Source organism: Sipha flava, unplaced genomic scaffold (assembly GCF_003268045.1).
Source record: "Sipha flava isolate LNK unplaced genomic scaffold, YSA_version1 624_pilon_pilon, whole genome shotgun sequence".
Classification (NCBI taxonomy): Eukaryota; Metazoa; Arthropoda; class Insecta; order Hemiptera; family Aphididae; genus Sipha; species Sipha flava.
Window position 1 is genome coordinate 68,727 of NW_020273602.1, and position 22,093 is coordinate 90,819.

The window sequence follows — 22,093 nt, forward strand, 5'->3', positions numbered from 1 at the left end:
CGTGCGTCGACGAACGAGTGGGCAGGTCGAGCGGCAGCAGCTGTTCTTGTTCATCAATTCCTCTTATCGCGTTTCTGTTTGGTTCGAACAAATTGCTTCACTCCTCGTCACATTCCGGTTCCGGCCAGTTTCTGATCGATCTGTCCAATAAGTTTTAAAGTTATTCGCGTGTGTAGTTATAAATTTCTTTCGTATAAATCGTTTGTGACGTTAGCAAGATGAACGGTTCGTCGGTTTTGAGAAAAAACAGTCTGAAGGTAACAAGTTTAATGCAAATAATCGTTGGTACAAAAGAAACGCATACTCTCCCGTTTAACCTACAGAAGGTCAAATATTGTGTCTCTTATGATTGTTTGTTATTTACTATTTACTATTTAGTTAAATTGTTTTTATTATTTCATGGTAATAGTTGTATCAGAACACTTTTATGTTGTTTTACTTTGAAATGTAATTGTGTAGGTTAAATAAAGATTAGGTCAATGGTAGATGGGTGTTAAACAGTAAAATAATTTTTTTTGGCTTTAGTAATGTCAAATTGAACTAGTTATTTATCTAATACAATTTTGTTTTCTATTAAAGAAATATGTTTTATTCATATTGTAGCCAAAACCTAAACAGCAACCAGGAAAATTTGTTAGTGTAACAAAATTATTTTTTTTAAGCCTCAGTTTTTTTTTATATACTTAGAAATATTTAAAAATATTGAGTTTATTTTTAACGTAATACATTAAGGAAGTTGCCAAAAGTCTTTGTTTACATTTGTATAAACTTATATTCAAAATAAAATTTCCATTTAGAAATAGTATCGATTTGTAACTTAAATAATGGATAGTATTAAACTGTTACATTAAAACAAGCAATCTAGTTTATATGTTTTCATTGTTTACTTTACTTAATTTTTAAGTTTAATTAACTGTACTTTAATTAAGTAAAAATAAAATAAAACTATGAATTCAATATTTATTTTTTTATCTTTAAAATAATGTAATATAGCCATAAAGACTACTAAATAATTATGACATTACACTGTATTTATTTATTGTATTATATTTCAACTTCACAACATTTTTATACTAAATATATATGTTTTGAGATAGGTATCTACAAATACTCACCAATTTCGTCCACAAGTAAGAAAATAATTGATCATAGTTATATATTGTGATATTTTTAGGTCTTATTTAGGTATTTAATTATAAAAAATTCAAATTATGTTAATTTTTTACCTGAAACTGTTAATAATTTTTGTTTTGAAATTATAAAAATATGACTTATCATCTTACCTTACAGAGAATGTCAATCCAATGTCTTACATTAATTTACATTTATCTGTATTATTCAATGAATTCAATCAATAGATAGTGATATTATTGGGCTCAACTAATAAAGCTTTCAACGTCTTTAAATATGATCATCTGAAAAGTATTATACATTTTACAAAATATTTTCTATACCACTACCTCAACCAGTGGTGTAAATTGGGTGGTGCAAATGTGGCACTTACAACACCATATCTAAAATGTGGTGGTCCAAAGATATATTTTGCACCACCAGAAAATTATTAAAATTTGTATACCCATAATATTATTTTCAAGAGCCAAGAAAATCAACATACTAAAAACAAAATTTGACTGTTTTTTTTTTTTATTCATATTATAATAATAAAGGTTTTACTGCTAAAATAATTCAAAATTTATTTGTTATTTAAAGAAAAATATGGGAAAATATATAGTTTATTGGGAAGAATTTTACTTAGGAAATTGGAAAATTGGTGTGTTGGGAATTATAAGTTGATAATATGCTTCTGTACCACCAGATATTGGATCCAATTTACACCACTTTTCTCAACCATATTCTAATACCTCAACATTTTATAATTGTTTATAAAATATTTTTTGTCTTGTGCTCGTTAATTATTTTACTACTAGTAATAAATGTATTAGATACATTAAAAATAACAAACTGCTTAAATGTTTATGAAATATAATACTATTTAATTTAATTAATTAAAACATATATATTATATCTAAAAAATTACATATATTGGTTATTATTACAATATTTATATGCTCAATGGAAAAATTAAAAAATAACATTTTCACAAATTAATGTATAGTATATTGTACATCATAGATGTTAATTTTTTAATACTTCTGGAGTATTATAATTTAGAAAATTATAAACCATTTATAACTTTAGTATCAGTTATATGAAAAAAAATGATTTTTTTTTCAAATTAAAACTGATAAACTATGTGAAAAAAATTTTTTTTAATACTGTCATAACTGATAAATGTTCAATAACTAAATTAACTAAATTTTTATATTTATAAATAATTACTTACTTCGAAAATTTTAAATATGCTTCAAGGTACTTATAGATATTTTACATTCTTAAATATTTAAAATACTAAGTTATTATTTAATATAAATTTAAAAATTATTGCAAATAAGTTTCCTGACTAAATTATGTTTTAAGTTTTGCCAAAGAATTCTTACATCTATTCTCTTCCATATATAACAAATATTAATTATTTGCTGTACATTTATGGTGTATGAGCAAGTTAATTAATTTTATTTTTATTTTGTTATATCATAATTTTGGAATTTCATAATTATAACACATAACATTAGATATAGTGAATGTTTTGTATGATGTGACTGACCTAGTTATTTAACAGATATTCTTGTTTTTATTTTTTTTTCTCTTTTAAATTAGTTTTATGTTATTTACAGAATGTTTTATCCATATTAGAGAGCCGTCTTTTTTCAAGCGCCTCAGAAGCAACATTTGAAACTAAGGTAATTATTATTCTTATTAATTTAATTATTATAAATTTATATTTACTAAACTAGTAACTTTTTTAATTCTATAGCCATTTAAATTACATAAGCTCGAAAATGGACCAAACACTAATGTTACTTTGTCCAGGGAGGACGCTCTTAAATATTATACACAAATGCAAACTATTCGTCGTATAGAAACTTCTGCTGGTAATTTATACAAGGAAAAAATTGTCAGAGGTTTTTGCCATCTCTACTCTGGACAAGTAAGTTAACAATTTGTTAAAAATACTTATAGCTCTAGAGTTACAAATAGTTGGAATTAATGATTTTAGCCATTTTATTTAAATTCCATAATTATAAGTAAAAAAGGTTTTTTTCACCTATATTTAATCAATGATTTGATGTTTAATGTCCAACAAAATTAATGGTATTGTACCTCAAATCACCTAGTGTATGCTATTGGGTTATAAAAAAAGACTTAAACTATATTTTTAAGCTATAAACATATAAAATATTTATTTATTTGTATTGCAGGAAGCATGTGCTGTTGGAATGAAAGCCGTGTTTCGTGATACAGATTCAATAATTACTGCATATCGTGCTCATGGTTGGACATATCTTATGGGTGTGGATCCATTTGGTGTATTAGCTGAATTAACAGGCCGTAAAGGTGGAAATGCTCGTGGTAAAGGTGGTTCTATGCACATGTACGCTAAAAACTTTTATGGAGGCAATGGTATTGTTGGTGCCCAGGTTAGTAAATGTTTTTATTTTAGTATAGAAATTTAAAATTCAAGTATAATTCTTATTTGTATTTTTATTATTAACATACTTTTTGCATAAATATATTAAAAGTGTGTATTATTTCATTTTTAGGTACCACTTGGTGCTGGCATAGCTTTTGCTGCTAAGTATAATAAAACTGGTGGTGTTTGTTTCACATTATATGGCGATGGAGCTTCTAATCAAGGACAAGTATTTGAGGCTTATAATATGTCAAAATTGTGGAATCTACCTTGTGTATTTGTTTGTGAAAATAATGGCTATGGCATGGGAACTAGTGCTGAACGTTCATCTGCTAGTATAACATTTTATTCACGGGGAGATTATATTCCTGGAATTTGGGTGGATGGCATGGACGTTTTAGCCGTCAGAGAAGCTTCTCGTTTTGCTATTGATTATTGTTCTAGTGGTAAAGGGCCCTTAGTTATGGAAACAGCTACTTATCGTTATTCTGGACACTCTATGTCCGACCCTGGAACATCTTACAGAACTCGTGATGAAATTCAAGAAGTACGACAAACAAGAGATCCTATTACATCTTTCAAAGAAAAAATTATTGGAGCTAATTTAGTTAATATTGATGAACTAAAGGTAAATGCATATATTTAAACCCATGTGTATTGAATGTTTAAATAATTATTTTATAAAAAAAATATATATAATAATGAAATTATGTTGTAAATATTATTGTTTTGATTTTCTTGTATGTCAATTACTTTTTGTTATATGTATTCTTAAATTAAGTCCAAGTTAATATTCGTAATTATTTAATTTAAAATCAATATTTAAACTGATAATAAGTAATAATTCAAATTACCAGATAATTGTATAGGTGCTTTTCCTATTTATATAATAATTAATCATGATATAACTGTTAATTTATTGATTTTATTTTAGAAAGTAAAAATAATAAAAATATTAAGTTTTAAAATATTTAATATTTTAATTTGAAAGATTTGTATTTTTGTTTAGGAAATTGACAAAGAAGTTAAAGCTCAAATTGATGATGCTGTTAAGAAAGCAAAAACAGATACGGAAGTCCCATTGGCTGATCTTGCAGGTGACATATATTCTAAACCACTCGAAACAACTATTAGAGGAGTTACTCCATTTAAAAATTTGGAACACATTCGAATTGGACCAGCTGTCAATTTAAATTAAAATTAACAATTAACAATTGTTCATTGTATAATTGTGCAAATTGTATTTTTACAAAATATTAAGTCCAGTTATTGTTTTCTTCATTGTTTGTAAGTTATATATATTGTTAGATGCTCCTCACGTAATGACTGCTATATTTTTCAGATTGTGAAAAAAAATTATTTTTTTTAGACAATAGATATATCATAAATTTATGTACCTTGGGAATTTTTGACAATGCTAGAAATCAAAATGTATACTTAAGCAATAAATTATGATACTTGTTAACAAATATTTTGTTATCTCTTTTTAATAATATTTATAAGTACATTTAAAATAACTAAATATTTAAATACTAAAAGACTTATTAAAGATAAAATATGACTATAGTAATCAGACTGAATCAAATCCAAACATCTAATATTTTTTTTTATTAGCTGACAATTGATATCTTTTTTAAGTATTTAAGATTTATCTAAGTAAATATATTTTTTTTTAAATATTTAATGGCATGAATAAAATCATCTAAATAACAAATTTAATATATTTTAATACCTGGATGATGTACATAAAATAATAAAAAAAAAATATTTTAATCATACAGGTAATTATATTTATTTTATTTTATATTATTTTATTTCAAGAACGAAGTACTTATTTATAAATTCTCAAAGTACACAGCTATTCCTATCTAATATCTGGGCGGCCTTGACTAATATTACAAATGTTCCTGTATAGTATATTATAATATTATGTATTTTTTATTTACACTACATTTTTAGTGTATATTGATAAATCAGTTAAAAAAAAACTGTATTATAAAAATGTCAATCTAACCAGTTTAATAATTTTCGATCTTATTTCAATATAATTTTATGAATGCAATTCAGTGTATTTAAAATTGGAAATAAAATGAAACTTCCATTTTTTTAACTTTCAAGATGATATTTTTATATCAGAAGCATTTTGAGAATCCTGTTGTCGCTTTGTAACAAGCCTATTACACTATAGTCGCGGCAACGAAAACTGGCCGGTTACCCCCGTGACCCGCCTGTCATATACCGACGGCTAGCCTTGGGTTCTCAAACTGCACCGCACCGCCACCGAGATGTTTACACAATAGGCGCACGGCATGTGTTTTTTTTTTTTGTTACACGGTCCCTTATTCAATTCATAATTTAGGTACCCATCTAAAACTGGTATAAAACAGCTGGAATGTATTATGGACGAATCGTAAACGTGTATAGTATAGTGTATACGTCTGTTGATTTTGTATTTTTGTGCATTATGCTACAGACATTTGTAACAGACGGTGTGTTGTAGCTACGTTTTTGAAATCAATTTTGTGAATATTTGTTTTTTTTTGTGTTTGAATACATTTTTTGTACAAGGATCTATTAAAAATGTCTTTAAATAGTGATACACGCAGCCAGAGTAAACAAATTGTTTATAATGTTTATAAATTTTTAAAAGTACTGTCATCAAAATCGGATTTAACTGCCGATTTCTTTAAACAAACATAAATACGTACCGGCGAAGCTTGTGGATTGTCAGAGCGCACTGTCAGACGTATTTGTTCTGAAGTAAAACATTCAGAAGATAAACCCGATGAATCAAAGCCAGTTTTATCATTCAAATCTCCACGCAAAGGCTACAAACGTGCGAAAATTGTATCAGAGATCGACGATTTTGATGCAGATGTCGTTAGAAGAACGGTGCATGAGTTTTACGATCGAGGTGAGTATCCAACTGCGAATTTAATATTAAATGCTTTAAAACAGAAAATCAATTATTCCGGTTGCTTACGTTCGATGCAAAACCTGTTGAAGAATTTGAAATTTTCTTATAAAAAGTGTAATGATGGCCGAAAATTCTTAATGGAGAGAAATGACATGGTTGCACTTCGATGTAAATTCCTTCGAGAGATTTGTACGCTGCGCAAGGTAAAAGATGATCGCCCTATTGTTTATATTGACGAAACATGGGTCAATCAAAACCATACGAGGTCAATGATATGGCAAAATGAAGGTAGCACTGAAGGTTTGAAAGTTCCTACGGGAAAAGGAGGTCGGCTTATCGTGTGTCACGCTGGATGTGCGCGTTACGGGTTTATTCAAGGGTCCAAACAAGTATTCCGTAGTAATACAGGCAATACCGCTGACTACCATAGTCAAATGAATGCTGAAATATTTCAAAAATGGTTTGTTGAACTATTAAATAATCTTGAAGAGCCGTCTGTCATAGTAATGGACAATGCGTCATATCATTCCACGTTGGTAGAAAATTACCCAAAAAGCAATTGGAAAAAAGCTGACGTACAAAAATGATTGAATGAAAAAAATGTTAAGTTTAGTCCGCTTAAGACGTTACCAGAACTTCATCAAAAAATTAAAGCCTTAATTCCACGCGAAAAGCAATATTTGCTTGACCAAATCACTTTAGAAAATGGACATGAAATAATACGGTTACCTTCTTATCATTGCCAATACAATCCAATCGAACTTATATGGGCCCAAGTTAAGAGTCAAGTGGCGAAAAACAATCATACGTTCAAGATGGTGGATATCGAACGTCTTACCCACGAAGCGTTAGATGCGGTAACCAAAGAGGATTGGGAGAAGTGTGTAAAACATGCCGAACAATTACAGGAGTTAGATAACCAAAAGGAAATCCTTAGAGACGCTTTAATGGAACCTATAATTTTGACGATATTGCCTGATGATAGCGATTCCAGTGATGGAGAATTAGATACAGAGCAATTAGAATAACTAATTTTATTATATTTATATTATCTATAATATAAAAATGAATCGCAAAATATGTTGGTAAGCGCATAACTCAACAACGCCTGGACCAATTTGGCCAAATCTTTTTTTCAAATGTTCGTTGAAGTTCAAGGATGGTTTTTACGGCGAGAAAAATTAGAATTATTGCTGGAAAAACCCTAAAAATAGCCCTTTTTGACTAGGTCGATAACTGCACAATTGAAAATGAATTATTAAATAAAACTATTAAAAAACTATTAAAAAACTATAAAAAAAACTATTTAAAAACTATTAATTTTATTTTTGGTAGTAAATGACGGTTATTGCATAAATATTAAACAAAAAAAGATCCCGCAACAGGTGTCAAAACAAATAAGAATGTTAGTTCGAAAAATTATTATGCATATCGGTTGATGATTAAACGAGATCAAGACAAAATTATTCTACGATATCATGAGTTTCGTCAACAATTCATGGTCGAAATGTATGTAAAGATAGAGAGCGAACGATTTTGATACTTGCGATTTAATCAAAAAAAGCTGCGTGCAGAAGATTCTCAAAACAATTGTTAGATATTGGAGATGGGAAAGTTACTACAGATAAAACGGAATGTATAAAATTACCGACCGATTTCTGCACAATCATTTATTCGCAAGATGCTCTCATTGACTAGATATTTTCCAATGTACACAGACAATACATAAATCATGAGTGGCTGGCAGAAAGGGCAATTTTAGTAGTAAAAAATGTGGACGTCAACGAATTGAATCTCAAGATAAACATTTATTACCAGGAGACATGGTGTCATACAAATCTATAGATATAGTTTGCTATGCTACTGAAGCTGTAAATTATCTAACAGAGTTTTTAAACTCATTGGACTTACCAGGCATGCCACCGCATAATTTACAATTGAAGGTTTGTTCTTCGGTTATTTTGCTTCATAATTTGACCTACCACGGTTGTACAACGACACGCGATAAGTTGTTAAAAAATTAATAAAAAATGTTATCGAAGCCATAATTTTAAATGACAAATTCCGAGGTGAAAATATATTATTACCGTGAATCTCTATTATACCCACAGATGTGCCAATACAATTTAAACGCTTTAAATTTCCAATTAGATTGGCATTTGCAATGACTATCAATAAGTTTCAAAGCCAAACAATCTTTCGCAAACACAAACTGGATGGCTCGAGAGCACACCACGTATAATTATCCGTGTGAAAAATATGATGTGCTCAAATCTAAGCTACAGACATTGTATTACAAAAAATATTGTACACTCTATTGCATTAAGGGATAGATATTGTTTTTTACTTATATTGTCATAATTAGCGATATATATTATTTTAATGGATCAATTTTAATAAATTATTAAAAAAATAAATGTTTGATGTTTTTTCATTTTTATATTTCGTTACCATTCATAGCACGCCATATATCTTCCTTACATCCTTATCCTTACCCACATTCTTACATGCCTATATTTAATTAGTTATTTTTTTCTAGCAAAATATTCTCTAGAAATAATTTATATGACAAAACAACGTTTGTCGGGTCACACATCAACGTTGAATCTTGCCATTCAGTGAAATCTATTAAATACATTTGCAAATATGTAACCAAAGGGAGTGATATGGCTGTGATTGGAATTGGTGCAGATAATTCCAATGATGAAGTTACCCAATACCAAATGGGCCGCTATGTCAGTAGTAATGAAGCAGTTTGGCGAATATTTTCTTTTCTTATTCATGAGAGACACCCTTCTGTTGTTCACTTAGCTGTGCATTTAGAAAATGGACAAAGAGTGTATTTTACAGCACAGAACGCAGTACAAAGAGATGCTCAGCCACCATCTACTACATTAACCAGTTTTTTTGAGACATGCCAAAACGATGATTTCGCACAAACATTGCTATATTCTGAAATGCCAAAATATTATACCTGGAATCAATCCTCAAGGAGATTTATACGACGGAAACAAGGAAAACCAGTTCCAGGATATACAGATGTATATTCCACCGATGCGATTGGCCGGATTTATTCAGTACATCCAAGCAATGATGAATGTTTTTATTTACGACTGCTATTGGTCAATGTACGTGGCCCAACATCATTCCAACAGTTACGAACTGTTGATGGTGAATTGTGTGGATCCTACAGAGAAGCCTGTCAACGTTTGCAATTGCTTGAAAATGACGCTCATTGGGATCAAACTCTCAATGATGCTGTAATATCATCACATGATTGTTTGGGATGAATGCACGATGGCACATAAAAAATCTTTGGAGGCTTTGGACAGAACCTTAAAAGATCTACGGAGCAATAATAACTGATTTGGTGGTGCAATGATTTTATTAGCAGGAGATTTTCGTCAAACATTGCCGGTGATTCCACGATCAACGCCAGCTGATGAACTCAATGCATGTCTAAAGTCCTCCAGTTTGTGGAAACATGTCAAAGTACTTCATTTAAGCAAGAATATGCGTGTCGAGTTGCAAAATGACCAATCTGGAAACATATTCTCTAAACAACTCATTGACATTGGTAATGGCAAATTTCCTATAGACATGTTGACTGGCTGCATTAACTTTCCTCAAAGTTTTTGTCAGTTAACTCGATCAAAAGATGAACTTATTCAGAAGGTGTTTCCAGATGTTTCTCAAAATTACAGAAACCATGATTGGTTGAGCGAACGAGCTATACTGGCTGCAAAAAACATAGATGTAAATGAATTAAATTTCAAAATTCAAGAACAAATTACAGGCGAATTGAGGATATATAAATCAGTTGATCCGGCTACTAATCAAGATGATGTAGTCAACTATCCACCGGAATTTTTAAACTCGCTGGATTTGCCAGGATTGCCACCTCACAATCTTCAATTAAAGGTTGGATCGGTGGTTATAATGTTGCGAAATATCAACCAACCGCGTCTTTGCAACGGTACACGGTTAGCGATAAAAAAATTACTAAATAATGTGATAGAAGCAACTATACTCAAAGGAAAGTATAAAGGAGAAGATGTTCTCATACCGCGCATCCCAATGATTCCGACTGATGTGCCATTTGAGTTTAAACGACTACAGTTTCCAGTGCGTCTTGCTTTTGCTATGACTATAAACAAGTCCCAGGGGCAATCATTAAGTGTTTGTGGTATTAATCTAGAAAACCCATGTTTCTCACATGGTCAATTGTATGTTGCCTGTTCCCGTGTTGGAAAACCATCAGATTTGTTTATCTATGCGCCAGGTAATCAAACAAAAAACATCGTATACTACAAAGCACTACAATGATAATAATAATAATTATGATTCACATGATTAACAATAAAGCGATTACTTACTTTTAAATCCTTATATATGTTTTATTTAATTATTTTTTATTCACAACGCTCTATCACCAGGGTGACGGTTCTGTTCAGGAGAATTTTTTAAAATACGTAGGCACAAAAACTGCCACATTACAAATCTTTTTGACAGGACGAAGTCTGTCGGGTCATCTTTTTGACAGGACGAAGTCTGTCGGGTCAGCTAGTTATATTATATTATGATTTTTTTTTATTTTATGTATATATAATATGTATTTATAGATTGTTTTGCAATTATTATTAACAATTAATAAATTGTATGTATAATATATGTATTGAAATAATGCTTTACGCTAATAATTTTTAAACCATTTTGTCCCATCTTTCATATAATAATAAATGAATATAATATACCATGTTAATAAATTAATTTAAAAAAACGCGGCAATTAATTTTGGAAGTATAATGACCCCCGAGTGGAAATGGCCGCTAGAGTCGCGCCGGTCACCGGCCAGTTTTCGTTGCCGCGACTATAATATGTGTTTTGTAATATTACACTAATCAAGTCCAACGTTGTATACTAATGTCAAACAACCTAATGGCTATGGGAAACCTGTTAAAATAAATTTTCAACTACAAGTACTTTGAGATGACTTAAGCTATAACAATGATATTAAACTAAATAATATGATTTATAATGCATAATTTTTCATCGATTTTACGTTGTTAAGTGCCTTTGAAAAAATACTTCACTTGGTACATAATCACGATTTTTCCTTGAGAGAAAGATTTTTTTCTATACATAGTTTACGATCGCGTTAAAATTGACTGTAAACAGAAATTATTGTTGTCAAATTACAAGTTTATTGGTTGTTTTATTTTTATTTTTTGTATTGCTCTAGATAAGACTCCTATACATGGGTGTATTAGTACGGATACGCGAGTATACCCGTCAGCAGATTTTCGATTTTCGGCGTACTCCTAAATACTCATTTATATGGTGACAGTCACTGTCAAGGAACTGTCATGATGAAAATTATTTGGTAGTAACTGTCATTACACTATGATACAGTGGCGTAACTGAGAATATTTGATCAAAATAAATTTGTAGGGTAAACTTGTGGGGGGGCCTTTGCCAACGGTGTGAAGATGCCGAAAATAAAAACGTAAACTTTTTGAATAATATCGAAAAACTCAATCGCCTCTTTTGATGACTTAACTGCATCATTTACAATAAGATTTAAAGAATGTGCACTACAAGGAACGAAGAAAGCGCGAGGATTAATATTGCGAATTCTTCGTTGTACACCAGAATGTTTGCCTTTCATATTCGCTCCGTTGTCATATCCCTGGCCCCTCATATTTTCAATTGGAATTCTCAAGTCCTTCAACTGCTGTGTAATAATATCAGAAAGGCCCATTCCAGTACTCGTTTCTATTGGAATAAAACCGAGAGAATGTTCACAAATTGTAACATTTGACTCTTTTTTTGACGATTCAACAAATACAAAACGAATAATAATGGTCATTTGTTCAACGTGGCTTAAATCAGGAGTACAGTCCAAAATTATACTGTAATATTTCGCTTCCTTAACCATATTAAGTATGCGTGTCTTAATAGCACCAGATATTAAGCTTATGATTTCATTTTGTATGTCTTTTCCCAAATAATGAGTTTTATTTTTAGTATTCATTGTTCGTCTAACATGTTCGGACATTATAGGATCATATAACGCCATAAACTCTATAATTTTTAAAAAATTGCCGTTGTTTTGTTTGTAAAGTTGATCTGATGAACCCCGAAATGCTAAATTTTGTTGACCTAAAAGCTGTATTACTGACACGATTCTCTGTAAAACCGTATTCCAGTATTTTTTTCCCGATTCAAATATGCGTTGATTAGAGTCATCAATCGTTTTTTTAGCTTTTAATCTTGAAGAAAATTCTATCCAAGTTTGATGTGCTCTAAGATGGGAATTTGATGTCTCGTGTTCTTTTAAAATAATAGAAACGTGTCGCCAGTCGTTATATTCATCTGTTCCTAGTTTAGTTTTTGAAGTTGAAAACAGTTTACAGAAATAGCAAAAAATAACATTCTTGGACAAGGAATAGACAAGCCATGTTCTTAGAATATTTTCTCCATTACTCAGACAACGTTGATAATTAAAAACTGTAAATCTACGATTATTGTCATCTAAAGGAAATACAAAAGTTTTGGCGATGGGTGAAGGAGGACCTTTTTCAACGATTGTTGTTTTTAACTTATCGCTTAAAAAAGTTGGCCAAGTTACAGGATCAGTGCCTATAATTAACGTTAGTTCTTTAGATTCAGATGAAATTAAATGGTTTGATGAACGTTTAATGAGGTTAACGTTTTAGTAAAGGCAATGTCGGTTTCTATCGGATTTTCATCAACTTGGTCAGAAGTTAGAATAACAGAATTTATAACTATTTATGTAGATGTATTTTGAGTATGATAAGTAATTATGTTATTACTCGCAGATATAGATTCATGTAGAACAGTAGACTTTTGGAAAATTTTTTTCAATGATCCTGCTTGTTTTTTTATATTTGCTTCCTTTTCAGCTTTCCTTTTTTTATACTCACAACCCGAAAGACGTTGCCTGCCATCTGACATATTTATCAAATCCGAATAAACTAAAAAAGGATAATTTTTTTTTTAAAAAGTGGTAAAAAAATACAGTGAAATTATATAGACAATTTTCTAATATTCTTAATTTTTTTAAATACTTAAATATGCGTTATTTAATGTAGCAAAACAATATAAATTTTAATTATACAGTTTCCCTAGGCCCTAGGGTTATGAATTATATTTATAATAAAATATTAAAATTATAGAAGCCCCAGCACCTCACTATCTCAGTCCTAATTACAAATAATCTTTAAAATTATAATTATTGTTAAAAACTTGTATTGTATTATGATTCAATGATGATTATAATGATTCAGTATCTAATATTTATAAGCAGGTCTAGGATTTTAAAGCAAATGTTTCTTTTTTTATGTATGAAATTTTTATACATAAATTCGTTTTACGTCATTCTGATTCCAAATAAACCAATTTATTTTAGCTTTTTTGTTATTTATTATACTTTAAAATCCGAGCCCTACTTATAAGTAATTTATATTTTTAGTGTAATTTCGAATAAGAATAAACAATCTTAACTTACCTCGCAAATCACAATGTAATAACTAATAATTAATTATTGTTCGTTTTCTGTCACTAGGCTGCTGTAAATGTATTACGTGTGTGTTTGTCAGTGGTCGAACTACAATTAATGTCGTCTATTGCAGTCGTTACATCTTACAGTCGTTGCCCTATAAATTAAGACGGCGGCGGCGCGATAACGAAAAACCAGGGATTCCCGTTCCATCTATATTGGTATATTTCATAATGCTTGGTGCATTATCGATACGTGGTACGCCGCGCGCCGTCACCTAGTCCAAAAGCCGCCGCGACGTCCGTCTAATGTACATTTATGTATCACAATTATACCGGTTTGTCTCAGGCGGCAGGTGAGCAATACGGTACCTAGGCAATAATTATTAATTACTGATAACGCACTACACATATTGATGACGTGCTCACATAAAAAATTTTAATTTAATATAATATACAACAGAAAAAATAAATTACCACAAACTTTTAAGCATATTTTTATTTGTATTGTTTGTATTTTATAATTATCTCCTTGCCCATATTGCCGCCTCTGTAATATTGCCGCCCTGTGCGAATGCACTGCCTGCACATGCCTTCCGCCGGCCCTGGGTATAAGACAATATATAAATACAGCTCATGGGGGGGGGGGGATCTATTCCCCACATTCTCCCCGTAATTACGCCCCTGCTATGATAGTACTGTCACACTATCTAGCTATGCTAGATAGTGTGACAGTACTATCGCGCTTGCATGACAGTAGTTATCGTAGAACCATTGATTATAGAATAGAATATTCTATAATCAATGGTAGAACTAAATATGTTATCGTGTAAACTGTTTACACATTTTTGTCATAGTGTTATCTATTATAAGCACGTATCCAATAGAGTGTAATCGGTTAATTTAAAATTTAAATATCTCAATTATAATAGATAGTCATGTTCTCTAAGCTATTTGTCATTAGAATTTCTTAAAAGCTATGAAGAACATCCATGTTTGTGGAACAAGGCCATAATAGATTTTCATAACCGATTGTACCGAAGTATTGGAAATTTCTAAGGCAGATCTTTCTATCCATTTCCTTACCCATTCTCTTTCACTACTTTTAGTTTTTAGTTTTTGTTTCAAAACAATCATCTCACCAATGACTCTAATCATTGCAACATCTAACCTAACCTAACCTAACACTGGTTCGAACATTTTTAATTTAGATGATTATTTAAATATTAAATAACGAATAATAATTAATTAAAACAAAATCAAATTAAGTTTAAAAATTTCAAAATGTGAGCACTTGAATCAAAAAACAATTCAATAGTACTACAAAAATCATTCACTGTCAGTGGCTATCATTATCACTATTTATATAGCAGTGTCGGCTTGGCCATGGACGTTAGGACACGAATGCGTCCGGGGCCCTGACCGTGGATTGGGTCGAGGGGCCCTCGTTCCCCAAGATATTAAATTATTAATATCGTAATAATTTAATTTCTAGTAGCCTTCAGTGCAAGTGTACAATATGTAGATGTATCCAGTGGTGTAGCCAAGGGAGGGAGGGCTAAGGGGGCTATAGCCCCCCCATGGGCCGTGTTTATATGTATAATGTATCTTGACCATTTAATAGAATCAATGGATGCTAGTTTTATTTAAAGGCTTATTGATGTTATGCCACTTGAAGGACTTATTCCGGCAAATTTAAATATGTATGACGATAAAAATATTATAAAAGCTGCTAAAATATATGTCCAAGATCTCCATGATGATACTTCATCTGCAATCAGAGCTGACCTGTTCATATAGAGGTAACAATGGAGTCAAAATACTATTCCAAAACCAAATTCTGCTCTTGATTCACTCTCTCATCGCACCAATCTTCGACCTAACATTAAAATACTTTTACAATTATTCGCCACGTTACCAGTTACCTCTTTCACTCCAGAAAGAACGTTTTCAACACTTAATTGCTTAAAATTTTTTTTAAGAAGCACCATGTCGGAAAACAGATTGAATGGGTTAGCTATGGCTAATATAAATAAAAAAGAGCAATTCGATGAAAGTGAAATAATAACTGAATTTGCCAGAAATTCGCCTAAGAGGATGCAGCTATAAAAGTGGAGCAAGTGATTGAACACTGAAACCAAAATTATTATTATTATTATAAATTATATATTAATAAATATTTTTAAAACTATACTAAAATGCTTGAATTACGTTTAGAAACTTGGTGGTAGATGGTGGGGGGGGGGTTCAGGGTGAATTCTCATATCCTCTCTTACCTTACTTATCCAAAAAAGTGGTTAGACCCCCCACTTGAAAATTCTGGCTACGCCACTGGATGTATGTAACTAATAACCACACTTAACAGACAATCACAATTGTTAACAGTTGTTGACTGCAGCAAAAAAACATTTTAAAAACAACAAATACTTACTAGAAATTATGATTTATGTTAAAGTGTTATCTATGTGAGCGAGTTTTATTATTGTAAATTTATTGTTATCGAATGTCAGACGGAAAGACCAATGTACCTACTTAGTACCCAGTGGCGTGGCGAATGATAATTTCAGAGGCAATTGCCTCTGAGATTTTTTCAAATAAGGGGTAGGTGTGTTAAATACTCGATAGGTTGTCAAATACTGATCTGAATGTGATCTTAGTTGCATTAGATTTGTATGCATTAATCATATCAGTTTATGATTAATAAACATTTGAAGAAAAAACTCATAAAATTCGAAAGGTTTTACTCTTTTTGGTTTTTCATTTGTTTGTTAATTTCATTACATCTTATTATTTAAATACTCTCGGCAATTTGTTATATTATAAATTATAATATTATTTTTTTTCCTTTTTTTATAATAGGTACAAACCTTTATATTATTTATTTATCAATAACAGTGCCGTAGCCCCTCTAGCACGTCCTCCCCCCCACGAAATCTTAATTATATAAATTATTGAACATCAGTGAGAATTAAAATTAAATAAATTAAGACGGTATGACATAGGTGTAATTTAATTCTATGTGTCGTATAAATTAGGTAATTTTGCTATGAATAACCATCTCTATTCTATGCGAATAACTATAAAAATTAATTCTCACGAAAAGCAGTTTTTACAGTATCAATATCAAAGTAGGTATTACTAGGTAATTTTTAAATTATTTTAATTGTAACATTCACACTTGTAACATTCGCGCGTAACGAAACGCCATAACGTGAATCTGTAGTGTTACGTGTTGCGATATCATTATTTGTGTGTAGGTGATGCGGTGTGGCTATGTTGTGTAGTGTTCTATGTTTATTTATTTATTTACTTTGATTTTTGATTTTTCTCGTCTCATTGCAGATAATAAGCAGGGTTGGACTAGGCCACCGGGGCACCGGGGCATGCCCCGGTGGGCTGCTGTAATTTTGGTTAAATAAAATAACTTAGATTTTTTTGTTTTTAATTTAATGCGTCTATCTTCTATTCGTAAAATAAAATAAAAAATATCGTCTTGTAACATGACATTACTAATGGATGCGGTGACACAGGATTAGGTAACTCGGAGTTTGAAAATTTAACATTTTTAATGTCGCGATATGGCAATTGATAACAAGGATATCATCAGAATATTTATAAATAGAAAAATTGTAGGAAATTTGAATACAAAAGATGTGTACAATATGTTAATCATACGAAGTACCGTTCGCGTTTGTTCAAACAACATTTTATTAAAATAAAATGTTGGTATGGGTTATGGTCTTAGAAGATTAATTTTCTAAGACCATGGTATGGGTAGACATTGTCAAGCAAGATATGCGATAACGAAATTGTTTTTCGATAATAATAATTTTTATAAGATTTATTAGACTTTTATTCAAAAGCATTTTAATAGTTTTGACGTTTAGTCAATAACAAGTCTGTTACTATTTTCCAACCTTAATGGACCTTTGGGCCACATTCACAAATTAAAAATGGTTCTAGAGCCAGACAATATAAAAAATGTATATGATATTCAACGATATTTGCTAGTTTTGAAATTTACTGTGGGCCGCATTTTTTTTCTCGTGTCAGGCATCATATAATTAAATTTAAAACAAACATGTAATTTATAAAACAAAAATAAATAAATAATATCAAATAAGTAAAATATGAATAATAATAACACACTTATATAATGGTAACAAGTATTGCATATTAATTCAGTGGCGTATTTACGGGGGGGGGGGGTCCAAGGGGGCCGGCCCCCCCCCCCCCCCATTGACTCGTGACTCGTACATGTAAATGTTTGTGATTTTATATGTTTATTTTATACGTTTAATAAAAACAAATTATATCATAGGATATGACATATGTCGATATGAACAATTTTGTAAAAAAATTTCGAAGCGTCAGTATTATCAACATTTTCAATTGTTATCACGATTTTTCGTTATCAGTTTGGAACCAAACATGGTTGAAAAATACCGAGTTCTTGGTTATTAAACAAACGCTCTGCTTTTATCAAATTAAATTAAATGATAGCGGTAGCCGGTAGATAACAATGATGACGGACGGTTTTTCTTATTTATGATTATGCATTACATGATCTTCAAAACCGTTCGAATTCGAAACTTCGCTGTGTCGTTTTTTGTTTAATTAATCTTTCAAAAATTCAAAATGAACAACACACCTAAAATAACAACTTTTTTCACTGCGATTCGGTCTACAGAGTCCACTTGTAGTAGTGCGACCCCTAGCGAGACTGCCGAGACTTTAAATCTGTAAAGGTCTATCGACGAAGACGGTGAGCAAAGTTTGAATAAGAAATTAAATTCTCAGGTATGTTACTGTTTAAAATCTGAATTTATTATTATCTTGATTATATAATTGAAATCTATAGTTGTTAAGCTTGCTTTCCTCATAGACCATAGTTGTATATTTTGCTAAATGCTTCTACTTATATTTTATATTGTATACTATATAATATGTGGAATTTGGATGGACTATGGTATTTATGCTACTGGGTGCCTTATGAAATTTGCTTGGCGGTATTTGACATTTAAATATATAAAGAATGAAAATGTGAACAAAAATGACAAAGTAACAACTAAATTGTAAATTGTATTATAAATATGGTATATTTATATAATAAAGAGTAATTGGGGGGGGTATGGGGGGCAAAGCCCCCCACGGCTTTGTATTCTGAAAATTATCTGGACCCTCCCCATAAAAAATTCCTAAATACGCCACTGTACTAATTATATCTTTTCTTTTGTCCAATATATGGCTGTATTTACCGCCTTCTTGTTGCTTATCATAAGGTCCTCTTGTGTACATGGGCTTGGCCCTCTTGGACAGACAAGTAGGTGTGACGTAGTCTGCTCTTGTCCACATATGCAAGTTATGTCTTGTTCTCCATATCCCCATTTTCTCATATTTTCTTTTGTCCGACCTACACCAACACGCAGTCTGTTCAGTGTCTTCCATACCGGCCAGTCTAGGTTGTTACCAGGAAGTAATCTTTCTGCTGGTTCCAACCATCTTTTACCATTGGTAACCGTGGGCCGCATAAAAGAGACATTAGTTGCCGACCTCACTGTTCTAACTCAATTAAAATTAAATGTATGAACATATTTATATCAAATCATTTTTTATGGTGTAAAATTTATCTTAATAGGCAGGTCATTATATCAATATTATAGATAAGATATATTATGCGTAAACTAGATTAATTTAAGGTATAACATTTAATCTGAAAATATTCAAATGTACTTGTGTGAATATTGTTTTTTGAGTTACGAAGTTACATTTTCAGTTAAACAATAATTTGATCAGGTACCTACCTATTTATAAAGTTCCATTGAGGCCGTTCGAAATTATTTTGCCCGGGCCGAGCTATAAAGCTTGTCCAATCCTGATAACAAGCCAAGAATTTTTTTTTACATTTATCAGCAGTAAACCCAATATCTTTTGTTATTTCTTCCAAAGCATCATTTCTTTTGATTTTATTATAATATTGAGGGTATTTTGCATACTAAAGTTATGGTTTTTGTTCATACAATTCAATAAATTGTATTGTATTTTCTTCATTCCACTCCACATTGAAATATTAAGTTACAAAAATTAATTACAGACAACAGTGTTTACGACTTAAAGCGTGTAGCGTGACGTTCAGAATACAAATAATGCGTTGTTGCGAAGTTGCGTTATTATTTACGTCCACACTTTTCGTAACCTCACCTCGCAACAATCTTTTGATGCGGTTCAAATTTACCGACAACTCGTGAGACGCCGCGTAACTTCGTCGCGTATCAACTTTTGTTACGCGACGGTGTTACGCCTTCACGTCCACACAGCGATTGCTGTTACGCGTCTAAGTTGCGTTACGGAGTTTAGTTACGCGCGAATGTTACAAGTGTGTACGCGGCTTAATATATATAATTTAAATAGCCATTGGGTAAATTATTGTTTTATTTGCGTGTACAATACAAAAAAAAGGAATTACGTTTGAATCATATATTTACATTATCATAATTTGTCAATCTTATTGGCTAGTTTAGTTTTTAATACCGTTGATAATGAACCGATAATAATACCAATATGATGTTATCGACATATCGTTGTCATCTTTGCCATTCTAAGAAATATACATTTTCTGGCTAAAAATAGACCACAGCAAAATTGAAATAATATATTATCTTTCACCACTATCCTGAAATCATATAATGATACAGTTGAATACTGCTGCTGAGCTGCCTGATGTATCATTGTTAGAATCGATTTTATTTTTCGATGTATGTGTATTGTTAGTAGTGGTGGGTATATCCAGATTATTCAACTTGATTTTGCTGTTCAATGACTCATTTTTATATACTTATAATATTTTAATAATATAACATTTTGTTAAATTTTCATTATAATAAAATAATTTATTTTACCATACATTAAAAATATTTGTAAGTCTGAAGTCACATAAAAAGCAAATCCATAAATCCGGATACTTCGGGAAATCCGGGTAAGAATTTGATTCAAATCCAGATTTGGATATCCGGATATTCGGATAATTCAGATATTCGGATTTCATGCCCATCCCTAATTGTTATGTCCCATCGGTTAGTTCCAACGGAAGACAAATATGTTCATAAATAAGAATGTTTAACACAAAAAAACACAGCAACTGACGAACTATTTATATATATTAAGTTATAATAATGACATAGTATTAAGTTTAATTATTAATATAAATGTGGTCGACTGACGTATGTTGTTTATGTTCGACTGTCCTCGACTGCCTGAGCTACTTCGGCAGACCGATGGTGATGGCTGTCGATGAAAATGCGACTCAGCATTTATGTACTTACTAACTAATAAGCAATACTTTATAACAAGAAGGGGTTTTTAACCGTATTTTAAAATAATGTCTTCTAATGAACAATGCGATTATAATAAAAAAAAAAGGTGTTTTATGAATGATCTAAACTGGACTCGCCACATAAATACATGCCCTGTTCGTGAATCTAAAATAAAAAATAAAAATATTAAGTCTTTTTTTACTTTACCTCAAACCAAAAAAATATGTAATAATTTTACCAAAATATCGGAAAGTAAGTAATCTACTCTATTTAAATATTTTCATTGTTATATCTATTATATTATTTTATACTTATTAATGAAAGGTAATACAAATTACAATAGTTTTGATGTTGAGTGTAATAATCATACATCATCCTCAAGTGAATATGATAAACAAAACCGTGAAAAATCTACATTTGATGGTTCATCTTCTTCAGTTAAATAATATTTCCACAGTGATAATATATTATAATAGTCTTATTTCAAAAACATTGAATAATGATTACCTTGGTAATAGAAATTGGTACAATAATTAAACAATTCAGTTTACTGCTTTAATGACAAATAATGGTACCATTAGTCAGTGGCGTATTTTCAATTTTTTTCTGGGGGGGGGGGTCCAATAATTCCAACATAATATAGATATGTAGGTACTGATATAAAAAAATAGTTTTTAATAGATTATAAGAATAAAAAATAGTTTTTTTATTATATTTTATAATTTTAAAGTATAAAATCTAAACAATTATAAATGATTTCAATGAACTTTGTTTTATTTTTTTATTGGAAGACATATTTATTCCAATTCC

The 22,093-nt window shown here is 30.6% G+C and overlaps 6 protein-coding genes across 6 annotated transcripts; 5 read left to right on the forward strand and 1 right to left on the reverse strand.

The window, feature by feature from the left end:
* The first annotated feature begins 65 nt into the window (after positions 1-65).
* LOC112691504 (probable pyruvate dehydrogenase E1 component subunit alpha, mitochondrial) lies at positions 66-4,813 on the forward strand. The gene is made up of 6 exons (XM_025565770.1): positions 66-257; positions 2,736-2,801; positions 2,876-3,049; positions 3,321-3,539; positions 3,663-4,160; positions 4,542-4,813. Exons 1-6 carry the CDS (start codon positions 219-221, stop codon positions 4,728-4,730), a joined length of 1,185 nt encoding a protein of 394 aa, XP_025421555.1. The 5' UTR covers positions 66-218; the 3' UTR covers positions 4,731-4,813.
* Positions 4,814-6,112: 1,299 nt separating this feature from the next.
* Positions 6,113-7,036, forward strand: LOC112691513. Its single transcript, XM_025565779.1, has 2 exons — positions 6,113-6,143; positions 6,264-7,036. Exons 1-2 carry the CDS (start codon positions 6,113-6,115, stop codon positions 7,034-7,036), a joined length of 804 nt encoding a protein of 267 aa, XP_025421564.1.
* Positions 7,037-9,115: 2,079 nt separating this feature from the next.
* On the forward strand, positions 9,116-9,739 carry LOC112691514. Its single transcript, XM_025565780.1, has one exon. It carries the CDS (start codon positions 9,116-9,118, stop codon positions 9,737-9,739), a length of 624 nt encoding a protein of 207 aa, XP_025421565.1.
* Positions 9,740-9,827: 88 nt separating this feature from the next.
* Positions 9,828-10,495, forward strand: LOC112691515. Its single transcript, XM_025565781.1, has 2 exons — positions 9,828-10,432; positions 10,486-10,495. The coding sequence occupies exons 1-2, from the start codon at positions 9,828-9,830 to the stop codon at positions 10,493-10,495; spliced, it is 615 nt and encodes a 204-aa protein (XP_025421566.1).
* A 26-nt stretch (positions 10,496-10,521) lies between these two features.
* On the forward strand, positions 10,522-10,775 carry LOC112691505 (ATP-dependent DNA helicase pif1-like). Its single transcript, XM_025565771.1, has one exon. It carries the CDS (start codon positions 10,527-10,529, stop codon positions 10,773-10,775), a length of 249 nt encoding a protein of 82 aa, XP_025421556.1. The 5' UTR covers positions 10,522-10,526.
* A 1,108-nt stretch (positions 10,776-11,883) lies between these two features.
* Positions 11,884-19,358, reverse strand: LOC112691516 (zinc finger MYM-type protein 1-like). Its single transcript, XM_025565782.1, has 2 exons — positions 19,229-19,358; positions 11,884-13,091 (listed from the first exon to the last, which is right to left on the reverse strand). Exons 1-2 carry the CDS (start codon positions 19,356-19,358, stop codon positions 11,884-11,886), a joined length of 1,338 nt encoding a protein of 445 aa, XP_025421567.1.
* Between the last annotated feature and the right edge of the window lie 2,735 nt (positions 19,359-22,093).

Bases quoted from the DNA above. Each gene is read 5' to 3' on its own strand.
- LOC112691516 (XM_025565782.1), bottom strand. From the start codon at position 19,358: ATGGGGATATGGAGAACAAGACATAACTTGCATATGTGGACAAGAGCA. The intron at 13,092-19,228 runs GTAAATACAGCC...CGTTAATTATAG, and splicing joins TGATAAGCAACAAGAAGGCG to GCACTGATCCTGTAACTTGG.
- LOC112691514 (XM_025565780.1), top strand. From the start codon at position 9,116: ATGGCTGTGATTGGAATTGGTGCAGATAATTCCAATGATGAAGTTACC.
- LOC112691504 (XM_025565770.1), top strand. From the start codon at position 219: ATGAACGGTTCGTCGGTTTTGAGAAAAAACAGTCTGAAG. The intron at 3,050-3,320 runs GTAAGTTAACAA...TTTGTATTGCAG, and splicing joins GCCATCTCTACTCTGGACAA to GAAGCATGTGCTGTTGGAAT. The intron at 3,540-3,662 runs GTTAGTAAATGT...TTTCATTTTTAG, and splicing joins ATGGTATTGTTGGTGCCCAG to GTACCACTTGGTGCTGGCAT.
- LOC112691513 (XM_025565779.1), top strand. From the start codon at position 6,113: ATGTCTTTAAATAGTGATACACGCAGCCAGA. The intron at 6,144-6,263 runs GTAAACAAATTG...GTGGATTGTCAG, and splicing joins TAGTGATACACGCAGCCAGA to AGCGCACTGTCAGACGTATT.
- LOC112691505 (XM_025565771.1), top strand. From the start codon at position 10,527: ATGATTCCGACTGATGTGCCATTTGAGTTTAAACGACTACAGTTTCCA.
- LOC112691515 (XM_025565781.1), top strand. From the start codon at position 9,828: ATGATTTTATTAGCAGGAGATTTTCGTCAAACATTGCCGGTGATTCCA.